At 34.1% G+C, this 17,882-nt stretch overlaps 2 protein-coding genes across 3 annotated transcripts; both read left to right on the top strand.

Moving 5' to 3' along the window:
- The first annotated feature begins 7,649 nt into the window (after positions 1-7,649).
- On the top strand, positions 7,650-9,696 carry LOC132066885 (uncharacterized). Of its 2 annotated transcripts, none has more exons than XM_059460081.1 (3): positions 7,650-7,838; positions 8,449-8,529; positions 9,341-9,696. In XM_059460081.1, the coding sequence occupies exons 1-3, from the start codon at positions 7,722-7,724 to the stop codon at positions 9,446-9,448; spliced, it is 306 nt and encodes a 101-aa protein (XP_059316064.1). In that variant the 5' UTR covers positions 7,650-7,721; the 3' UTR covers positions 9,449-9,696. The 2 variants fall into 2 exon arrangements, with proteins under 2 accessions (XP_059316064.1, XP_059316063.1); XM_059460080.1 differs by having other exon boundaries at positions 7,670-7,838; positions 8,449-8,574.
- A 1,567-nt stretch (positions 9,697-11,263) lies between these two features.
- Positions 11,264-14,887, top strand: LOC132068273 (beta-amyrin 28-monooxygenase-like). The gene is made up of 3 exons (XM_059461810.1): positions 11,264-12,261; positions 13,725-13,912; positions 14,571-14,887. Exons 1-3 carry the CDS (start codon positions 11,307-11,309, stop codon positions 14,868-14,870), a joined length of 1,443 nt encoding a protein of 480 aa, XP_059317793.1. The 5' UTR covers positions 11,264-11,306; the 3' UTR covers positions 14,871-14,887.
- Positions 14,888-17,882: the final 2,995 nt, after the last annotated feature.

Genomic DNA, 17,882 nt, shown 5'->3' with positions numbered 1-17,882 from the left:
CAACTTAAATCATTAAACCTTCATTTCCACCATAGAATCCATAACACAGCATTCCAAACATACTAAATAAAATTGGTTTTTCATCCCTATACCACACAACATATACACGGCCACACACACACATACACGGCTACACTTCAACATCCATATTTTCATGAATTTCATTCATTTCCACACTTCACAACATACACAACCCATGCATAACATATAAAAAAAAAAAGATTGAACCTTACCTTCTTCACCCAATTCTTTCAACGGCTAGGCTTGTTCTTGCAAATAAGTGTTTTGCTTGTTCTAACAACTACTCCACGTTGTAGGGACCCTCCAATTAGTAGAAAAACTAGAAGAAAATATTTTTTTGTGATCAATTTTTGGACCTCAAATTCTCTTGGTCATGGCCGAATGGTGGCTTGGTCTTTCTCTCCAAGTTTCTTGATTCTTCTAAGGTTGGAAGATGATGAAAATGATCCCTTAGTCATATTTTTATAACATGTATTAAACTTCCATGTGGCCATGGCCCACAATCACATGGCCACCTCCCTCTTATTTCATGAAATATTTATTTTCCTTGTATTCACTTTTAGTCCCAAATTTCTCTAATATTCCATGCCAACAAGTTCATAAGCACTTATGCCTTAAAACAAGATCGTGGTCAAAAATCCCGACTTCGTATTCCGGAATAGTCTTGCGCCTAACTTCTCATGGTTGACTCGAATTATCCCGACGTACAAAATACGGGCTATAACAAATTGCAGCTGAAGGAGGAGATTCACAAGCATAATGCGACGACTTTTGAACAGAGGGGAGATGATGGTACCTTGAGGTACCGAGGCATATTATGTGTTCCAGATGTAGACGGACTCAGAGAGCGAATCATGTCAGAAGCTCACAACTACAGGTATTCCATTCACCCAGGTTCCACTAAGATGTACCATGATCTTAAGGAGATTTATTGGTGGAATGATATGAAGAAGAATGTAGCAGATTTTGTAACTAAGTGTTCGAATTGACAGCAAGTGAATGCCAAACACCAGAGGCCTGGTGGCTTGGCTCAGAATATCGATATTCCTATCTGGAAATGGGAAATGATCAATATGGACTTTGTATCAGGTCTACCTCGTTCAGATAGGAGACATGACTCTATTTGGGTGATTGTTGACCGGCTTACTAAGTCGGCACACTTTTTGCCAGTCAAGACCACAGATTCAGCAGAGGATTATGCCAAATTATATGTTAATGAAATAGTCAGATTGCATTGGACCCCAGTGTTTATTATTTCAAACTGTGGTGCTTAGTTCACAACGAACTTCTGGAAATCCTTTCAGAAAGGATTGGGTACCAAGGTGAACCTCAGCACAGCTTTTTATCCGCACACAGATGACCAGGCAGAGCATACCATTCAGACTCTTAAGGACAAGTTAAGGGCATGTGTCCTAGATTTCAAAGGTAATTGGGATGATCACTTACCCCTTATTGAGTTTTCTTATAATAACAGTTATCATTCTAGCATTGGGATGGCACCATTTGAAGCCTTGTATGGGCGAAGGTGTAGGTCACCAATTTGTTGGTTCGAAGTTGGTGAAACAGAGTTGTTAGGACTAGTTTTGGTTTATCAGGCTATGGAGAAAGTCAAATTGATTCAAAAGCATTCAAAAACGGCTCAGAGTCGCCAGAAGTCTTACACGGATGTGAGACGAAATAACTTAGAATTTTCAGTTGATGATTGAGTGTTCCTTAAAGTATCACCCATGAAGGGTGTTATGAGATTTAGCAAGAAGGGCAAGCTTAGTCCCAGATATATTGGGCCTTACAGAATTCTGTGAAAGGTCGGTCTAGGAGCTTATGAGCTTGAGTTGCCGCAAGAGTTGGCTGCTGTACACCCCGCGTTTCATGTGTCCATGTTGAGGAAGTGTGCAGGAGACCCGTCGTTGGTTGTTCCTGCTGATACTATAACAGTTAAGGATGGTTTGACCTATGAGGAGATTCCTATAGCCATTCTTGATCGTTAGGTTAGCAAGTTGAGAACTAAAGAAGTAGCCTCAGTGAAAGTCCTGTGGAGGAGTCAGAAGGTTGAAGAGGCTACATGGGAAGCAGAAGAGGATATGAAATCCAGATACCCTCATTTGTTCGAAGAGCAAGCAAAGAACGCTCAAGGTAAATTTCCTTAGTCCATGTCATGCCATGTCTCATGTTTCGCGCTCATGTCATAAATCCAGCGCTCATGTCTCATGTCTCATGCTTCAGTATTCATGTTTCCATGTAATCACGCCATTTCATGTCCCATGTTTCATGTCATGTTCCTTTCACGTTCATGTATTCACGCCATGTCCAATCCCAATCTTAACCGCGACCCATCATTCGAGGACGAATGATCCCAAGGGGCAGATATTGTAAAATCTCATAAAATCCGTATTAAATCATGTTCATGACTCAGGAGGTTAGAAAACCAAGAAAGAGAGTGCTGAAAATCGAAAATATGTTTCAGTTCAGAAAACCATATGTTACGCTCCAAGGCATGGTCCGTAACATGTGTTACGGCCCATCATTCATACCGTAACAGTCATGCTTGCAAAATCACCGTCTCGTAACTTTTGGATCAAGGACGATTCATCGTTACGGACCGTAATACGTGTTACGGCCCGTAACGGGTGGACGTAACCTAACCCAAAAATGAAGTTGCTCACTAGAAATTTCACGCATGTTACGGTCCAGTGTTATGGGCCGTAACCTGTGTTACGGATCGTAACTTGTGTTACGGACCGTAACGATGCCGCGTTTGAGAAATTAAAAAGACGAGAATTCAATCTTACTTCATAATTTTCATCCCTCTCAAGCCCTAAAACGAAAACCCCCTCCTCTCAGCTTCTCTAAGCAGCAAGGTAAGCCCCTTAACACTATCCTAAGTAAACTCCATTAATTTCCTATGAATCCTAAGTAGAAATTTCTCGCTCTTAACATAGGGTTTTCAAGAAAACTCTATTGAAAGGAATTCAAGGCCAAGGGTTAGGATTCTTTTTCCAAGATCAAATTTTTATTACAAGCTAGAACATCATCGGGTATGTAGGGCTTCTCTCCACGTGTGGGAACATTTTTGTTCTTCTCCACACCACGTTCTTCCATGATTATACGCAAGTTCTCCAATAACTAGGGTTTTAGCCATGTTCATGATAATCCTAGGTCCATGTACTATATTATATTAAGCTTTGTGATATAATCTCGTTGTTGTGTTCTTGATATTTCATTTTGATTATTGAGAATCTATCCGTAATCCATGAAAATCGATATCTTGTATTCCATGGGTTCCTGCATGCATGTTTTTAAATAAAACTGCTTATTTCATGAATATCCTAGGTGTCCACAAGTTTTCATGCAATTGTACTATATAATTACCTTCATGCCATGATTCAGGATACATACATGCTAAATACAAGTTATTTCATGAAACTATGTTTACAAGTTATTTCGTGAAATCATGATTACAAGTTAATTCACGAAAATCATGGGCTTCTTAACCAAATATATCATGTTCATATTTTTGGGAGTTGCACAAGTTACCGAGAAGGCTCAGATAGCCTGAAACTACGTAGCCATCATAGGACAAGGATCGCTCCGACAAGTTAGGTCGATTCCATAATTTAACACTAAATGGATCCATCAGGCACGTTACCACCTTATGCCCTGGCAAGGTATGGGGGCTCTGCTGGTCCGACGAGGTACCAGACTCCACGTAACAATGTGGTGATATCATGTCATCGGTTTATGAAATGCTCTCCCTACTTTCTATGTTTTACTCATGTGTGTGTGTATATATATATATATCCATGCTCATGCTCATGTTCATGTTCATGTCCAGGTTTTCAGTTTCAGTTCTTATCATGTTATTCCATTTCCATGTTATTTCTTTCAGGTACTTTACATAGTAGTACATTCAATGTGCTGACGTCCCCTTTTATTGCCCGGGGGCCTGCATTTCACAATGCAGGTACGGATTTACAGGACGATGCCTCTTCTCATTAGGATCTGCTCGTATCAGCTTTATTTGGTGAGCCCCACCTCATTCGGGGTTTAGACACTGTCTCCTTTTATTAGTTATGCGTTTAAAGGTATGCTGGGGGCCTTGTCCCAGCGAGTATGTTTTTATGATCAGATTTTGTTAGAGTTTTCATAGACTAGACAAGTCAGTTATGTCATGTCAGACTTTCAAAGTCGGTTGGCCGGTTTGGCTCTTTTATGATATTATCTGCATTCATGATTTAAACAAGTATTTCTATATTATATTGTGACTTACTATGTTTTACAAAAGCCCATCATGCATTTAAGTTATATTTCCCCTCATGTATGCCTCATGATGATTCAACAAGCCATGGGGTTCGTTCGGTCACATGCAATCAGGCACCGAGTACCGTGTTACGCCCAGTCCATGGTTCGGGGCGTGACAGTTCAGCGCATAATTCAAATGCGTAATTTATCTCGACAGATAGCAGAAAAGTTGTTAGCATGATATAATATTTGCTTCTGTTCTTCTTTCATAATTTCAATGATATATTGTTAATAAGTACTTTTATCATTTATATCAATTTAGTGAAAATATTATCGTGTAGTCTCACATCATAAATGTGTTTTCTTTAAAATTTAATTTAAATTTTACTAAAGTTTATGTTATATAGTTACACATCAAATTAGTTTTTTGACCCACATAATTTTCTTTTATTTCAAAATTTGTTCTTATTAATGTTAATTGGTTATATAATTTCTCAAATTGCAATTATTTTATTCATTATTTTGTCAGCTTTTTAAATAAAAAATCGCTTGAATCTTTTTACTTACATTACTAATAAGTTGTATGTTCAAAACACGATTAATATAACACTGTAGTTTGTGCTCCGTATCCAAAACTTTATTATATTAATGCTTGCTACGAATACAAAGTTTGCAAAAATTTATTAATACTTTTTGAAAGAGAAGACTTATTTAAAAGGAAACTATTTTTCCCTCTTTGAGACAAAACAATAGCAATATTTAAGCATTAGTTGAAAACTTATATTTTAATTCGATTAATTTAAAGGTGTAAAATAATCTATTGTTAATGTATGTAGATTGGACCTAAACAATACTTTTTTTTTTTTATCAAATTTTGATTTGGATAATTCTAAAATTAAATCAAATTTACATTAGTTCAAATTATTAAATTAATTTTACATGTTTAAAAAGAAATAAAGTAGAAATTTGATTTTCTATTTAAACGAAGAACTACTATTTTTTAATTTTTGGTGAATATTCTTGGTTTAGCTCATTTTACTTGTCGTGTTGTCTTTTGCACTTTTTTTAAGGAAACATCAATTAGAAATATAATTTGACTAATTTACCTTATTTATTATTTGATCTCCATTTAATATTATTTTTTCTTTTACGATATTAATCTCTTTTTACATTTATTAGAGTCAGAATAAAATTGAAAAAGTAATTAAATTCTATCTGATTTTAAAATATAAATATTTTAGTAAACATAACAAATAAATGACATGGCGGAATAGCAAATACAATGGTTAAATATCTAGATTAGATCTCAGGCTAATATAAGAAAAGAACCGAAATTGTATGGTTTGGCTACTTAACCTTTTGAAGAAAAGCAATAATATGGGGTCCATATTTTTTTTTTGTACAATAATGATTTCATTTGCTCCCACTAATGGGTTGATACGCATGTGGTAATGAATCCATAATTATTGGGCAATGGGAATACTTTGAGAATTACATGAATATTGTTTTATTTTTTAATATGAGGTCCACTCTTTATTTTTTATATTATTTGATTTTTTAATATGGGGTCCACTTATTTTTTTTTATATTATTTGATTTTTTAATATGTGATTCATTTTTTATTTTTTTTAAAGGATTTGGACGTGAACGACGATACCACCGCCAACTCATGCTTCTACATAAGTTAATCAAAGCAACCGATTGATGTCAGAGAGACATCTGTCATGCCTGTCATCAGCTTTTGCCCTCTGTTCTTTGTTTATTTCACTAAATGTGTTCATGCTTTTTAGTAAATATTGCCAAATCTGAGGACCTTAAATGCCTAGAAAAGGTCCCATGCACAAATTCTCCCAATACCCCTCCTTCCTCTTGAAGATGTTAACCCAAAATGAATTTATTTTGTCTTTGTTGTTTAACACTATAGCAAGATAAAGGATATATGTGATATCTTTTCTGAATTGGATTTAATTTAAATATTCACTCTACAATGACCAGTAATATAATGAAAATCAACAACTTACCAGAGTGTACTACTTCACAACATTCCTTCCGGGAGTAATAATTTGTAACTTCACAGCATTCCCTAATTTTAAATTAGAATAGTCCTAGAATGGAGCAATTCAATTTGCTAAAAGACATTTATTCCTTAGGAGATAAATTAATATTTGAGTAATCACAAGTTTAAATAAAGGCATAAAGCTCATGTTTGGGTAAAAATTTATCCAAAATTTGGTATTTTCGTATACACTCTTATCATTGCATCATAATAAATTAGCACGTATTTTTAACTCAATTTGTAACATAACCATGACAATATGTTCTGACGTTATGCTATAAGTTGGGCTTTTCTCTTGATATACAAATTAAACACATATAATAATGACTTTTAACTATAATTTATAACTATTTTATTAGTGATATGATTGAATAAATATTATTTTACAAACATAAAAAAAATATATAAATATATATAGGTGAAACTCCTCTGATCCTGCATTTACATTATCAGCGAGGTAGCAATACAAAAGTCTCAAAGAGGGAAAGAAAAAAAATCGTGGAGCACTACTATGATCTATGATAATCAATACTTACTGTACATGACAAATTTCATTCAATAGTCATCATACAGCATTCATTCAAAAGCACGGACTAAACGAAAAAAAAAAAAAGCATATTGCAATGGAAAAAATTATTTTTGATACTATGATTGGGCCTAACTACATAAATACATTGACTTGTTTTATAGCCCGTTTGATCAAGCTTTTAAAAAATTAAAAGTGCTTGATAAAAAAATACTTAATATAGAAGAAAAAGATATTTGACCAAACTTCTTGTGAATAAATAGGTAGTTTCACGTAGTATACTGTTTTTCAGTCTAAGAATAAGCTGAAAAAGTTTAACTTCTCTAAAAAAAGTATTTTTAGTTTCTTCTTGGGACAAAATTACCAATATCAAAAGTTCATATTGTCAAATTAGAATTAGTTATACTTTTCCTTTTTGCAATTTGACATATTAAAACTAGTACTTTTTAAACATATTCACCGAAAGACAATTTTTTGATAGATTTAATCCAAATACAAATTGCTGTTATACCTAAATACCTTTGCAAAATAATACTTGTCATAAAGAGCATTTTTTTAAAACAAATTAATTTTGACAGTAACCAAGAAAATAAGAAATAAAACGGAGTAAATAGAATGACTTGGTCATGTCCTCAAACTGACTTGAAGAAGTCCAGACAAATTAATAGACATAAGAGAATTTTTCTTCATTTGCAATAAACTCGCAAAAACCAGACACGTGTCAATCTATTTGGCTTCCACACAGAAGTTCATGCAACAACACATCACCAAAAAGGGGGAAGGAAAAAACAAGAAAAAGAAATTCACTACGAACAAAATCACTATCAAAAGCAAAGAAAAATCAAATTGCAAACAATTAAGAAGCAAAAAAAAATAAAAATGGCTAACTTGAAACTTGCTGCCACCATGTCCAATTCTATTACTGCTAAACTTATGGTGCCTTCTAGTGTTTGCATTTCTAGAGGCTTTGTTAGTGCTACTAGACCTTCTGAAATAGTAAGTTCTATTTTCTAATTTTATCTTATAATTCAATTGTTTTTCCAATAACTGTAGTGTTCGGAGCAGTTTGTTAGCATTTAAATTGTTTTTGGTGAGTATTTATTTCGGTATTCTTATCAGGAATGTCGAGTAATTCTGTTCATCAAGATTTATGTTAGATGAGAAGTAAATTGAAATTATGGTTTAGAATTTATTTTTTTTTTGTAATTTTTTCCATCAAGGTTTAGATTAGATTGACAAGAAAACCTAGTGTTTTGTCTCAAATCATTCAATAAATCTGTTCACCAAAATTTAGAACAAATAAGAAAAAAGTCTACTATTTTTGTCTCGAATTTTGTCGAGTTACTTTGTCCACCAAATCTTAGGACAGAGAAGGAATGATATATAGTGTTATGTCTTGAATTTCATCGAATAGCTCTATCCAATAAGGTTTAGTCAGAGAATATAAGATCTAGTTTTTTTGTCTTGAATTTTCTTCACCTATTTTATTGATCGATAGATCACACTCTTGAATGCTTAGAATTCAATTTTCTTCTTGAATATGTTTTATTTTCCTAACATGTTCTTATTTCCTCTCTCTAATTTGGGAAATAAATTTAATTAACAGGCAAAAGTTGATAAAGAGACTGCCCAAAAAATAAAAGAAGCAGCAGTAGCAGTGAAAGAAGGTGCTCAAGAAGTAAAAAGTGTGGGTGATTCTGTCAAAGATACTGTCTCTTCTAGTGCTGGAAATGTAATTTCTATCTTCTTCCTGGAAAAAAGAGTCTTTATTGTTCTAAGTATTAACTTTTTTTTTTTTTTTTTAATTTACAACTTCATTTTATAATCCAAGTAAAATATGCTAGTAAGCAAAATTGATTGATTCCACTTAGAGTTTCTGATCTATTATATATACAAGTATTTAGAGGAATGTAATTTAGCTATAGGTGTGTTTGGTCGGAAGGAAAATATTTTCTTGAAAAAGTTTTTCAGGAGAAATCTTATCTTCCTATTCAATACTACCTAAATTGTTTTTAAAATAGTTACTCATGAAACATAAGTTAGGAACTTCTTCAAATGTCCCTTCTTCCGTTTAACGTGACATATTTTTCAAAGATGTTCTCTTTTGTATTTTAATTGAAAGAAAACACTTTATTTTCTGGAAAGGCATCCATTAAATTCTGCAAAGCATACCTTACAAATAGATTATAACATATGATGTCATAATATCTTGACTTGTTTTACTTTTAAAGTTGTAATTTTAAATTTTAAGGAGATTTATCTGTAAATATTTAAGAATGACATAATAAAGTGTCAATGTATTGAATTTAAACTTTTTTAGTTTTATGCCTTATAAATAAATTGTACACGTACTAGACTAGTTGTGACATGATTTGATTAAAATTGTCTTTGTACTACTAGATGGTCATTTTTTTGTGGCTAAGGCAAATCTTTCATACCACCATTTTATCATCTTGTTATATGACAACTTATTATGATTTTCAATTAATTTTGATTAGGTAATATCAGAGATGTCGAAAAAGGTGTTAGACAAGGCAACAGAGAATGAAGATGATGAAGAAAAGGGTACATGGGAAACTATCAAGGAAAAAGTCGCTGGCAAGTGATTATATATGCCAAAATAATCAGCACTTGGTTTTTCACCATTGATTAATGTCTTGAGATCCATTTTATCAAAATCATTTACCTGTTTATTTTATCAGATTTTGTGTGGTCAAGGTTGGAACCTTTTTCCTATATTGTGAGTTGTGAATGGTAAATTCCATGAATTGCCAAACATATATGAGTATTTGAATGTAGTTTGTACTTTGTACCACGATTGCTGCAGTGAGATAAACCTTAATTAGCCTTTTCAGTTATTTCTCATTTACGAGATTCGGAATTTAGATCTGATGAATGTAATCTTTGGATTTATTTTTTGTTGAAAAATTTGTTGATCACTTATATTGTCAAAATTACTGGATTAGGAGGAACCCGATAATCAGTTCTATCTCTATGGCTTTGGGTATAATGTTGTTCTTTATTCTCCTAATAATTAGGATTTAAGCTGTACTAGTATACACTATTGACAATATATTCTCCTAAAATCCAACCTACTGGCCCATGTGAGTACACATTTTATATTATATTCGTTCCATTAAGATGGCAAGGAAACTGACTTTCGAAAAAGCTGATTTCGCCTGGTTTATATTACCTAACACGAGAGAGAGAGTAGATGCAAAAGTAGTCTTTTTACGTGAGGGATGTTTCTTCACACCCCCTCTTTGTTACCTTGCGATCATTTTCATTGATTGGAAATTTTCTTCCCCCTCCCTTCATATCTATTTCTTCAATATTGAATTAGATTTTTGAAAAGTTGATGGAAAGTATTTTAGAAAGTGGCGTTGGATTATACCTTATATATTTGTTTACCTTTACCAAAAAATTGGCATATTTACTCAATGACTCCTCCAACAGACCAACACCACCAATACCGAATAATAGGGGTGGGCATTCGGGATCCGGTTCGGTATTTTCAAAGTTCGGGTTCGGTAATTCGGTTATCGGTAATTGAAAGTAGATACCAAATACCGAACCGAAAAAGTTTGATTCGGTTCGGTAAATCAAAATTTGGTTCGGTAAATTCCGGTACGGTATTCGGGATTTACCATTCAAGAAAGCAAATATTAATAATAAGATATTATCATTTACTTCAGAGGGCATGAATGCAAACCCATCTTTCACATATTGTGTATTTGAAATTAGGTGACAAACTAATGGAATTGCAAAAAATTTGGGCAGCTAAACATTATGTGTGCTAGATATAATTTTCTTAGAAAGCAAAAAAAAAACAATCTGAAAAAGAAAAGAATAGAGAGAAATATTTATGGTTCATAGTTTATGTGTGCTAGATATAATTTTCTTAGAAAGCAAAAAAAACAATCTGAAAAAGAAAATAATAGAGAGAAATATTTATGGTTCATAGCTCCGGAAAAAGCAAATGCATATAATTCTAAATGTCCATCTCTTTCATATTTAAATTGAAGAAGTACAGTTTTGGGACAAGCAGAACAAAGGGAAAAAGAAGTGAAGAAGAGCAGGGAATAGGAGGAAAAAGATGAAGAAACCCCGTAGTATTACTAAATAATTCGGTATTCGGGAAATACCGAATACCAAACGGTACTAATAGCTCGTACCGAACCCAATCCCGAATACCATAATTTTAAATTTTTACTCCCGAATACCGTACCGAATACCGAATTATTAAATACCGAATTACCGAAATAATCGGTTCGGTTCGGTAATTCGGGATTTGGTAATTTATGCCCAGCCCTACCGAATAAGGCCGAAACGAAATCTGCATTACATAGTATACGTGCCTATATATACTCCCTGAATTTTCCACAATCAATATATCCATACTCAGAGAGAGCTAGCATTGCTTCTAATTAAGAAAGTGAGATAAGTTTTGTTATAAACAAAGACATGGAGTTCTTCTATGTCTCTCTTCTTTGCCTATTTGTTTTTTTGGTTTCCCTCTCCCTTCACTTTGTCTTCGACAAGAAGAAATCCGCCTTCTCCGGCCTCCTTCCTCCGGGAAAAACAGGGTGGCCTGTATTCGGAGAGAGCCTGGAGTTTCTTTCCACTGGTTGGGAAGGCCACCCTGAAAAATTCATTTTCGATCGTATAGCTAAATACTCCTCCATTGTCTTCAAAACTCACCTTCTAGGTGAAGAAGCCGCTGTTTTTTGTGGTGCCACGGGCAATAAATTTTTGTTTTCAAACGAAAACAAGTTGGTACAAGTATGGTGGCCAAATTCCGTGAACAAAGTCTTTCCATCTACAATACAAATATCTACCAAAGAAGCTGAAGCTATTAAATTGAGAAAAATGCTACCAAATTTCCTCAAACACGAAGTGTTGCAACGTTACGTTGGGATCATGGACGACATGGCCCAACGTCACTTTGCTTCAGATTGGGAAAATCATGACCGAGTTGTTGTTTTTCCATTAACAAAACGTTACACTTTTAGGCTAGCCTGTCGATTGTTTGTGAGTGTGGAAGATCCTAACCATGTGGCTAAATTTGCCGATCCTTTTGATGTTTTGGCTTCTGGTTTGATTTCTATCCCTATAGACTTGCCTGGAACACCATTTAATCGCGCGATTAAGGCTTCGAATTTTATTAGGAAAGAGCTTGTGGAAATTATTAAACAAAGAAAGATTGATTTGGGTGAGCGAAAAGCATCACCAACACAAGATATATTGTCATACATGCTCTTGACCTGTGATGAAAATGGGAAATTCATGCATGAGTTGGATATTGCTGATAAGATATTAGGGTTGTTGATTGGTGGACATGATACTGTTGGCTCTGCTTGTGCTTTCATAGTCAAGTATCTTGCTGAGCTTCCTGAGATCTATGAAGGAGTTTACCAAGGTAACCTAGTTCTTACTTTCACTCACAACACTCATTTATTTTATAATATGTTGTCCTCTACGGTCACGCCTCTCTCTATTATAGTCATCCTCTATAATAACATTGCATTATAAAGATCAAGTTTTCTTTGGAAACAATTTTTCATGCTATGTTACATCATATATTTTCTATAACAACATTTCACTATAGCAGCCAAAAACCATTCTGACAAACAACGTTGTTATAGGGAGGTTTTATTGTATACAGAGGTGAATCTAGGATTTCATGAGGATGGGTTCACCATTGCTTTAAGATAAGATATAAAATTTTATAGTGACATCGACTTCTCGTTGTGGATTATCCCATGGAGTTTTTGTGATTTTTTTTTTGCTTTTTGGGACCTGGTATAATTAGAAATAAAGGAAAGAAAAGTCATCTGATGCAATATAATATAAAAACACGTTTTTCACTTGGTTAATAATATAAAAAGGAAGGTCAAAAGGCAGCTTTAGAAAATAATAGCAAAAACGTGCAGGAGCTGGGGATTGAACCCGTGACCTTGAGGATGTAAACATAGCCTCTACCCAGTGCTCCACTCAGCCTATTTTGACCATGTGTTCCTTTAGTTAATATTAGATATATTTTCAGAATTATACACATAATATATCGAGTTTAGTCGAGTGACCATGTGTTCACGTGACCCAAAATTTATGCATAAATTAGCCCCTGACTGTACATATATGGCAACGTATTATTTTTTTATAGGTGCATTCAAACCTATAATAAGTCGTATATAATACCCTTCCATTAATAATTTAAGAGTGTAGAAATTATTTACACTATAAGTGTAGAAATTATTTACATTATATGTGTATAAAATATTAAACTCATTAGGTTGCACAAATGTATCCTCATACCGTAGTTTAAGAATAGTTATCATTTTTGAATTTGAGTTGTGTACACTCACACTTTAAGGATTATTTATAGCATGTGTTTAGTTTAATCAATTGTAGCAAGTTGGTTACCCGTTGCCATCTCATGTTTATTATAGACGATTAAATAATATAACTGTCTTTTAAATATGCAAAAGATTCTCTAGACCATCATTTAACCCTTATTTTCATCTCGAATATTAAAGCTCACAATGGAGAATCCTATAAACTTTAGTTTGAACAGTTGAATTTGTATCTTCTCCCAGTGCAATATAATTTTTAGTTTACCATTTGATTATGACATTATGTATTTGTGAATCAATAAAATTTCTTTTATTTTTCAGGTTATCAACTCAGACATTTTCCATAGATATAGTTGCGCGTTGTTGCACTTTAAATATGATAGTACTATATATATCGTCATGTTCTGGCCGGTCTTTTCTTGATGCACAACCACCTAAGCATTTGTTTGATCAAATACCCATATTATTTCCTTTTATTTTTTCATCTGTTGCTTCTGACAATTTGTTTTTTTGTTATAAAAATATATAGAGCAAATGGAGATTGCAAAATCAAAGGCTCCAGGCGAATTATTGAACTGGGAAGACATTAAAAAGATGAAATATTCATGGAATGTGGCCTGTGAAGTTTTAAGACTTGCCCCACCCCTCCAAGGTGCTTTTAGGGAAGCCCTTTCTGATTTCATCTTCAATGGTTTCTCCATTCCAAAAGGATGGAAGGTATAAATTGTATCTTATTCTTTCTCCTGAAAATGTTAATTCACGAAAAACTATTCAAAAAACTAAATTGGATTAAACTTATATAGAAGTAAATAATTATATTCTATCAATCGATGTGATGCAACCGGACATATAGCAGATAATTATTCTATTTTGAAGTATCACAATTCAAGTTCACGACACATATTATCCACTTTGGGCCTAGACCCGTACATATTTGTCTTTCGGATGACGCCGCATCGAGCCCTAAAGCGCACGTACCATGTGAAATTGAGTTATGTCTTATAAAGCTGTTCACTTTCCTATCTCATTCTGATGTGGGATTCACCTAAGATATATATCATGTGCACCCTTCTTCAGAATCTTGTCAACCTAGTTAGAAACTGTTAGTCCTTTCTCTTTGACCTGCCCTCATCGGCTCGCCCTCTGTCATCGATATCATATACACTCCCATTAGGGGTTCGATGTGACATATATAGTCCAAAAAACAAATCTGTGCAAGCTAAGCCTAGGCTAAAAACAGACAATACGTTCCATGGACTTGGATATAATTGTGACATTAAATTTATCATATCCAATGAATTGCAAATAAAAGTTACTTCTGGTTGTAGGTCGTCAACTTAACCCGATCGATGTGAACTAATAAAAATTTATGCAGATATACTGGAGTACAAATTCTACACACAAGAGTCCAGACTTCTTCCCTGAGCCTGAAAAGTTTGACCCTTCAAGATTTGAAGGAAGTGGACCTCTTCCATACACATTTGTACCTTTTGGTGGAGGACCTAGGATGTGCCCAGGAAAAGAGTATGCTCGTTTAGAAATTCTTGTATTCATGCACCATCTTGTTAAAAGGTTCAAGTGGGAGAAAATTATTCCAAATGAGAAAATTGTTGTCAATCCGATGCCGATTCCGGCGAAGGGACTCCCCGTTCGACTCTACCGTCACGACTTGTAGGCATGAGGAAGACTGTTAAGGCTTGGTAAGTAATCAGAAAATATTATTCCAAAAGCATTTATTTAGATAATATAGAGGCAAACACTAATAGGTGAGGGTGGGAGGCAGTGTGGTGTGGTGGGGTGAAGATGGGGTGTGTTGGAGGGTGGGGGTCACTTATAAAACTTGTTTTCCTACTTTCACTTGGGAAGTTGAATTTTCTCATTTTTAAGGAAGTTGTTTTCCTCGAGAGGATTTTTTTTTTTTTTTTAAACAAAAAATCGACTGATCAAACATGAAAAACTTTGAAAAATATTTTCTGAAAATTGTGTTCCTTAATTCCAAACATACCTTGATTGTAACGAAATTAGTATTTCCTTGTTTATTAACGATAACAATCTTTTCTTCCATATTATTAATGATTGCAGGTTTTTTATGCATGAAGCAGAAAAGTTTAAAGCTTATCTATTGGGAAGGGAAAAGTGGCGGATGACCTTGCTAAATTTGAAAGCAATCTTGATGTTTCTGAAAGCTTTGTGCTTTATAATGTCACCTATGTATGTAATTTTCTCTTTTGAAAAGGATTGTCTAGGTATCACGTATTACCCCAGACAAATCATAGATTGTAATAATCTTCTGTTATTAATAAAAGATAAGTCTTTATTACCCAAAAATAAATTTGTAACTATCCATATTAATGATTATATTGCTTATCCCTTCATGTTTCTTTACTATTGTTCTCTTCTTCTATTTCTTGTGTTCCCTTGATTTATTAGATTTGTATACATCTTCTTACTGTTAATGTAAGGCATATTTAGTGTGGCCAATAATAATATAGGCTCACATTTTGTAGGTTACCAATTTAGGTTATACATATTTAATATAGTTAACATGAGTAGGAATGATCAATTGCAAAAGCATAGTCCAATTTCATTGTGTATAGGAGATCAAGATACAACAGCCACTAAATTATCCATTTAGGACATGTCAACGTTTCATTTAGCAATTACCAATGTAGTATAGTAAAATTTAACATATCAAATGAGAAAAATGTTTTCTATTCTTACATTATCTTAGTTAATTAAATTGTTCGACGATATCTATATATTTGGGTTGTTAGTTAAGTGAAAATTTTATGGTTCTTTTTGCACATAGAATTCTAATGGTATCTTAATTTAAAGAAATTAATCATAATTTATGATTTATTAAATTTGTCATTTTTGAATGATATTTCTGATCAAATTCACAATACTTTTTTTGTCGCTTTGAAATTCAAACTTAAAAATTGTGAAATAACAACTTAAAGGAAATATAGTGCTAGTTTCTTTTGGTCATGTCTCTCCTCCTTAGCTAAAAGGTGGTGGAGACTTAGAACTGAAAAATCTCTCTGGGTTGATTTCTTGAAAGCTAAATACTATCAGAGAAGTAATCCTGTGTCAAAAGCTAGCATCCCTAAGGATTCAAGCAGCTGGAAGGAATTGATCTCTATGAGGGAATTTTTCGAAGAACATATTAGTTGGAATATTCACTCAGGAAAATGCTATCTTTGGTGGGATGATTGGACCTTCCAAGGCTCCTTATACTCATTGACTGATCAGCCTTCAAAGCCTGGTAACAATAAAATTAGCAACTACATTCAAGATCAGGAGTGGGATCTTGAAATTTTGAGCAATTTTCTTCCAGGAGACAGTGTGAATATTGTGAAGGATATTCACATTGGCAATAGAGATAAAGAAGATAAAGCTATATGGAGGCTCACTCCTAATGGTCATTTCACAAGCTCTTCTGCCTTTGAAGATCTCAGACAGAGAAGTATCCCTAACCTTTCTACTATTAATATTTGGATAGATGAAATTCCTTTTAAAATATCTTTTTTATGTGGAAGCTTCTTAAAAAAAAATTACCTCTTGATGCTCATGTTTCTAGATTTGGTATTGATTTGGGTCTTAGCTATTGTTGTTGCAGGGTAGCAATGGATGAGACTGTCAATCATGTGTTCATAGCCAGTGAGCTTGCAAAGAGGGTATGGCATCAGATGACAGGTCCCGTGGGACAAAATTTGACTGCCAATAATGTGAAAGGATTGTTTGACCAGTGGTGGACCTTTCCCCCGAAAAATATTGTACACAAATTCCTTCTTCTCATTACTCCCAGTATGGTATGTTGGGAATTTGGAGGGCCAGATGCACTATCAAGTATGACCAAAAGCAAATAAGTACCAGTAGCATATGTCACCAAGCTCTCTTTCAGATCAAGACTTGCATGGAGAAAAGTTTAGCAAGATGGATCCAAGTTGGAATTGGAGGAAAGTATGTCATGTTGCAGAAAGTTACAAATGCCCTATTACTAGCATTATAGTTAGCTGGCAAAAACCTTCTGAAGGAACATGGAAATTGAATACTGATGGAAGCTACATGGTAGGCCAAAACAAGGTAGGGGCTGGAGGAATTGTTAGGAACAGAAATGGGGATATGGTTATGGCTTTTGCCTATCCAATCCAATTTTTCACTAACAACTTCAGTGAAGCTCATGCTGCTTTAATTGGTATATCATTGTGTTGTGACAATAATATTCAAGACTTAACAGTGGAACTGGATTCCCAAATCATAGTCAACATGATCAAAGGTATCAATAGACCTCCTTGGAGACTACAAAGCTATATTGAAGATATTCAACAGAAAATTCATGATAGGAACATCCACATAAATCGCTGCTACAGGGAAAGTAATGGAGTGGCGGATTCTCTGGCGAAATATGCTACTACCATCGAAGAAGACAAAGTTTTCCTTCAAGAAAATGACCTTCCTCGAGAGGCAATTGGGTACCTACGGATGGATAAAATGCAACTCCCCTCCTTTAGGAGAAGAGCAAAAAACACTCATCTTGGTGCTACAATCCACCTGGAAAATTTTCTTGGCCGGCTGCCAGGTAACTTTTTTGTGATGCTACTGGTTTGAGCTGGTCTTTTTGTTCTTGGGTTGTTTCTCTTCTTTTACTTAGTACTTCATGTACTACTTCCTTAAGTCTTTGACT

The sequence above is a fragment of the Lycium ferocissimum genome, chromosome 8 (genome assembly GCF_029784015.1).
Source record: "Lycium ferocissimum isolate CSIRO_LF1 chromosome 8, AGI_CSIRO_Lferr_CH_V1, whole genome shotgun sequence".
Lineage (NCBI taxonomy): Eukaryota > Viridiplantae > Streptophyta > Magnoliopsida > Solanales > Solanaceae > Lycium > Lycium ferocissimum.
The sequence above is the reverse complement of the archived record's forward strand: the minus strand, read 5'-3'. Positions and strand labels throughout refer to the sequence as shown.

What these genes read in the sequence shown, in the direction of transcription:
- LOC132066885 (XM_059460080.1), top strand. Translation starts at nt 7,722, where the DNA reads ATGGCTAACTTGAAACTTGCTGCCACCATGTCCAATTCTATTACTGCT. An exon ending in CTACTAGACCTTCTGAAATA is followed by an intron (nt 7,839 to 8,448) that starts GTAAGTTCTATT and finishes TTTAATTAACAG; the next exon opens with GCAAAAGTTGATAAAGAGAC. An exon ending in TCTCTTCTAGTGCTGGAAAT is followed by an intron (nt 8,575 to 9,340) that starts GTAATTTCTATC and finishes AATTTTGATTAG; the next exon opens with GTAATATCAGAGATGTCGAA.
- LOC132068273 (XM_059461810.1), top strand. Translation starts at nt 11,307, where the DNA reads ATGGAGTTCTTCTATGTCTCTCTTCTTTGCCTATTTGTTTTTTTGGTT. An exon ending in CTATGAAGGAGTTTACCAAG is followed by an intron (nt 12,262 to 13,724) that starts GTAACCTAGTTC and finishes AAAAATATATAG; the next exon opens with AGCAAATGGAGATTGCAAAA. An exon ending in CCATTCCAAAAGGATGGAAG is followed by an intron (nt 13,913 to 14,570) that starts GTATAAATTGTA and finishes AAATTTATGCAG; the next exon opens with ATATACTGGAGTACAAATTC.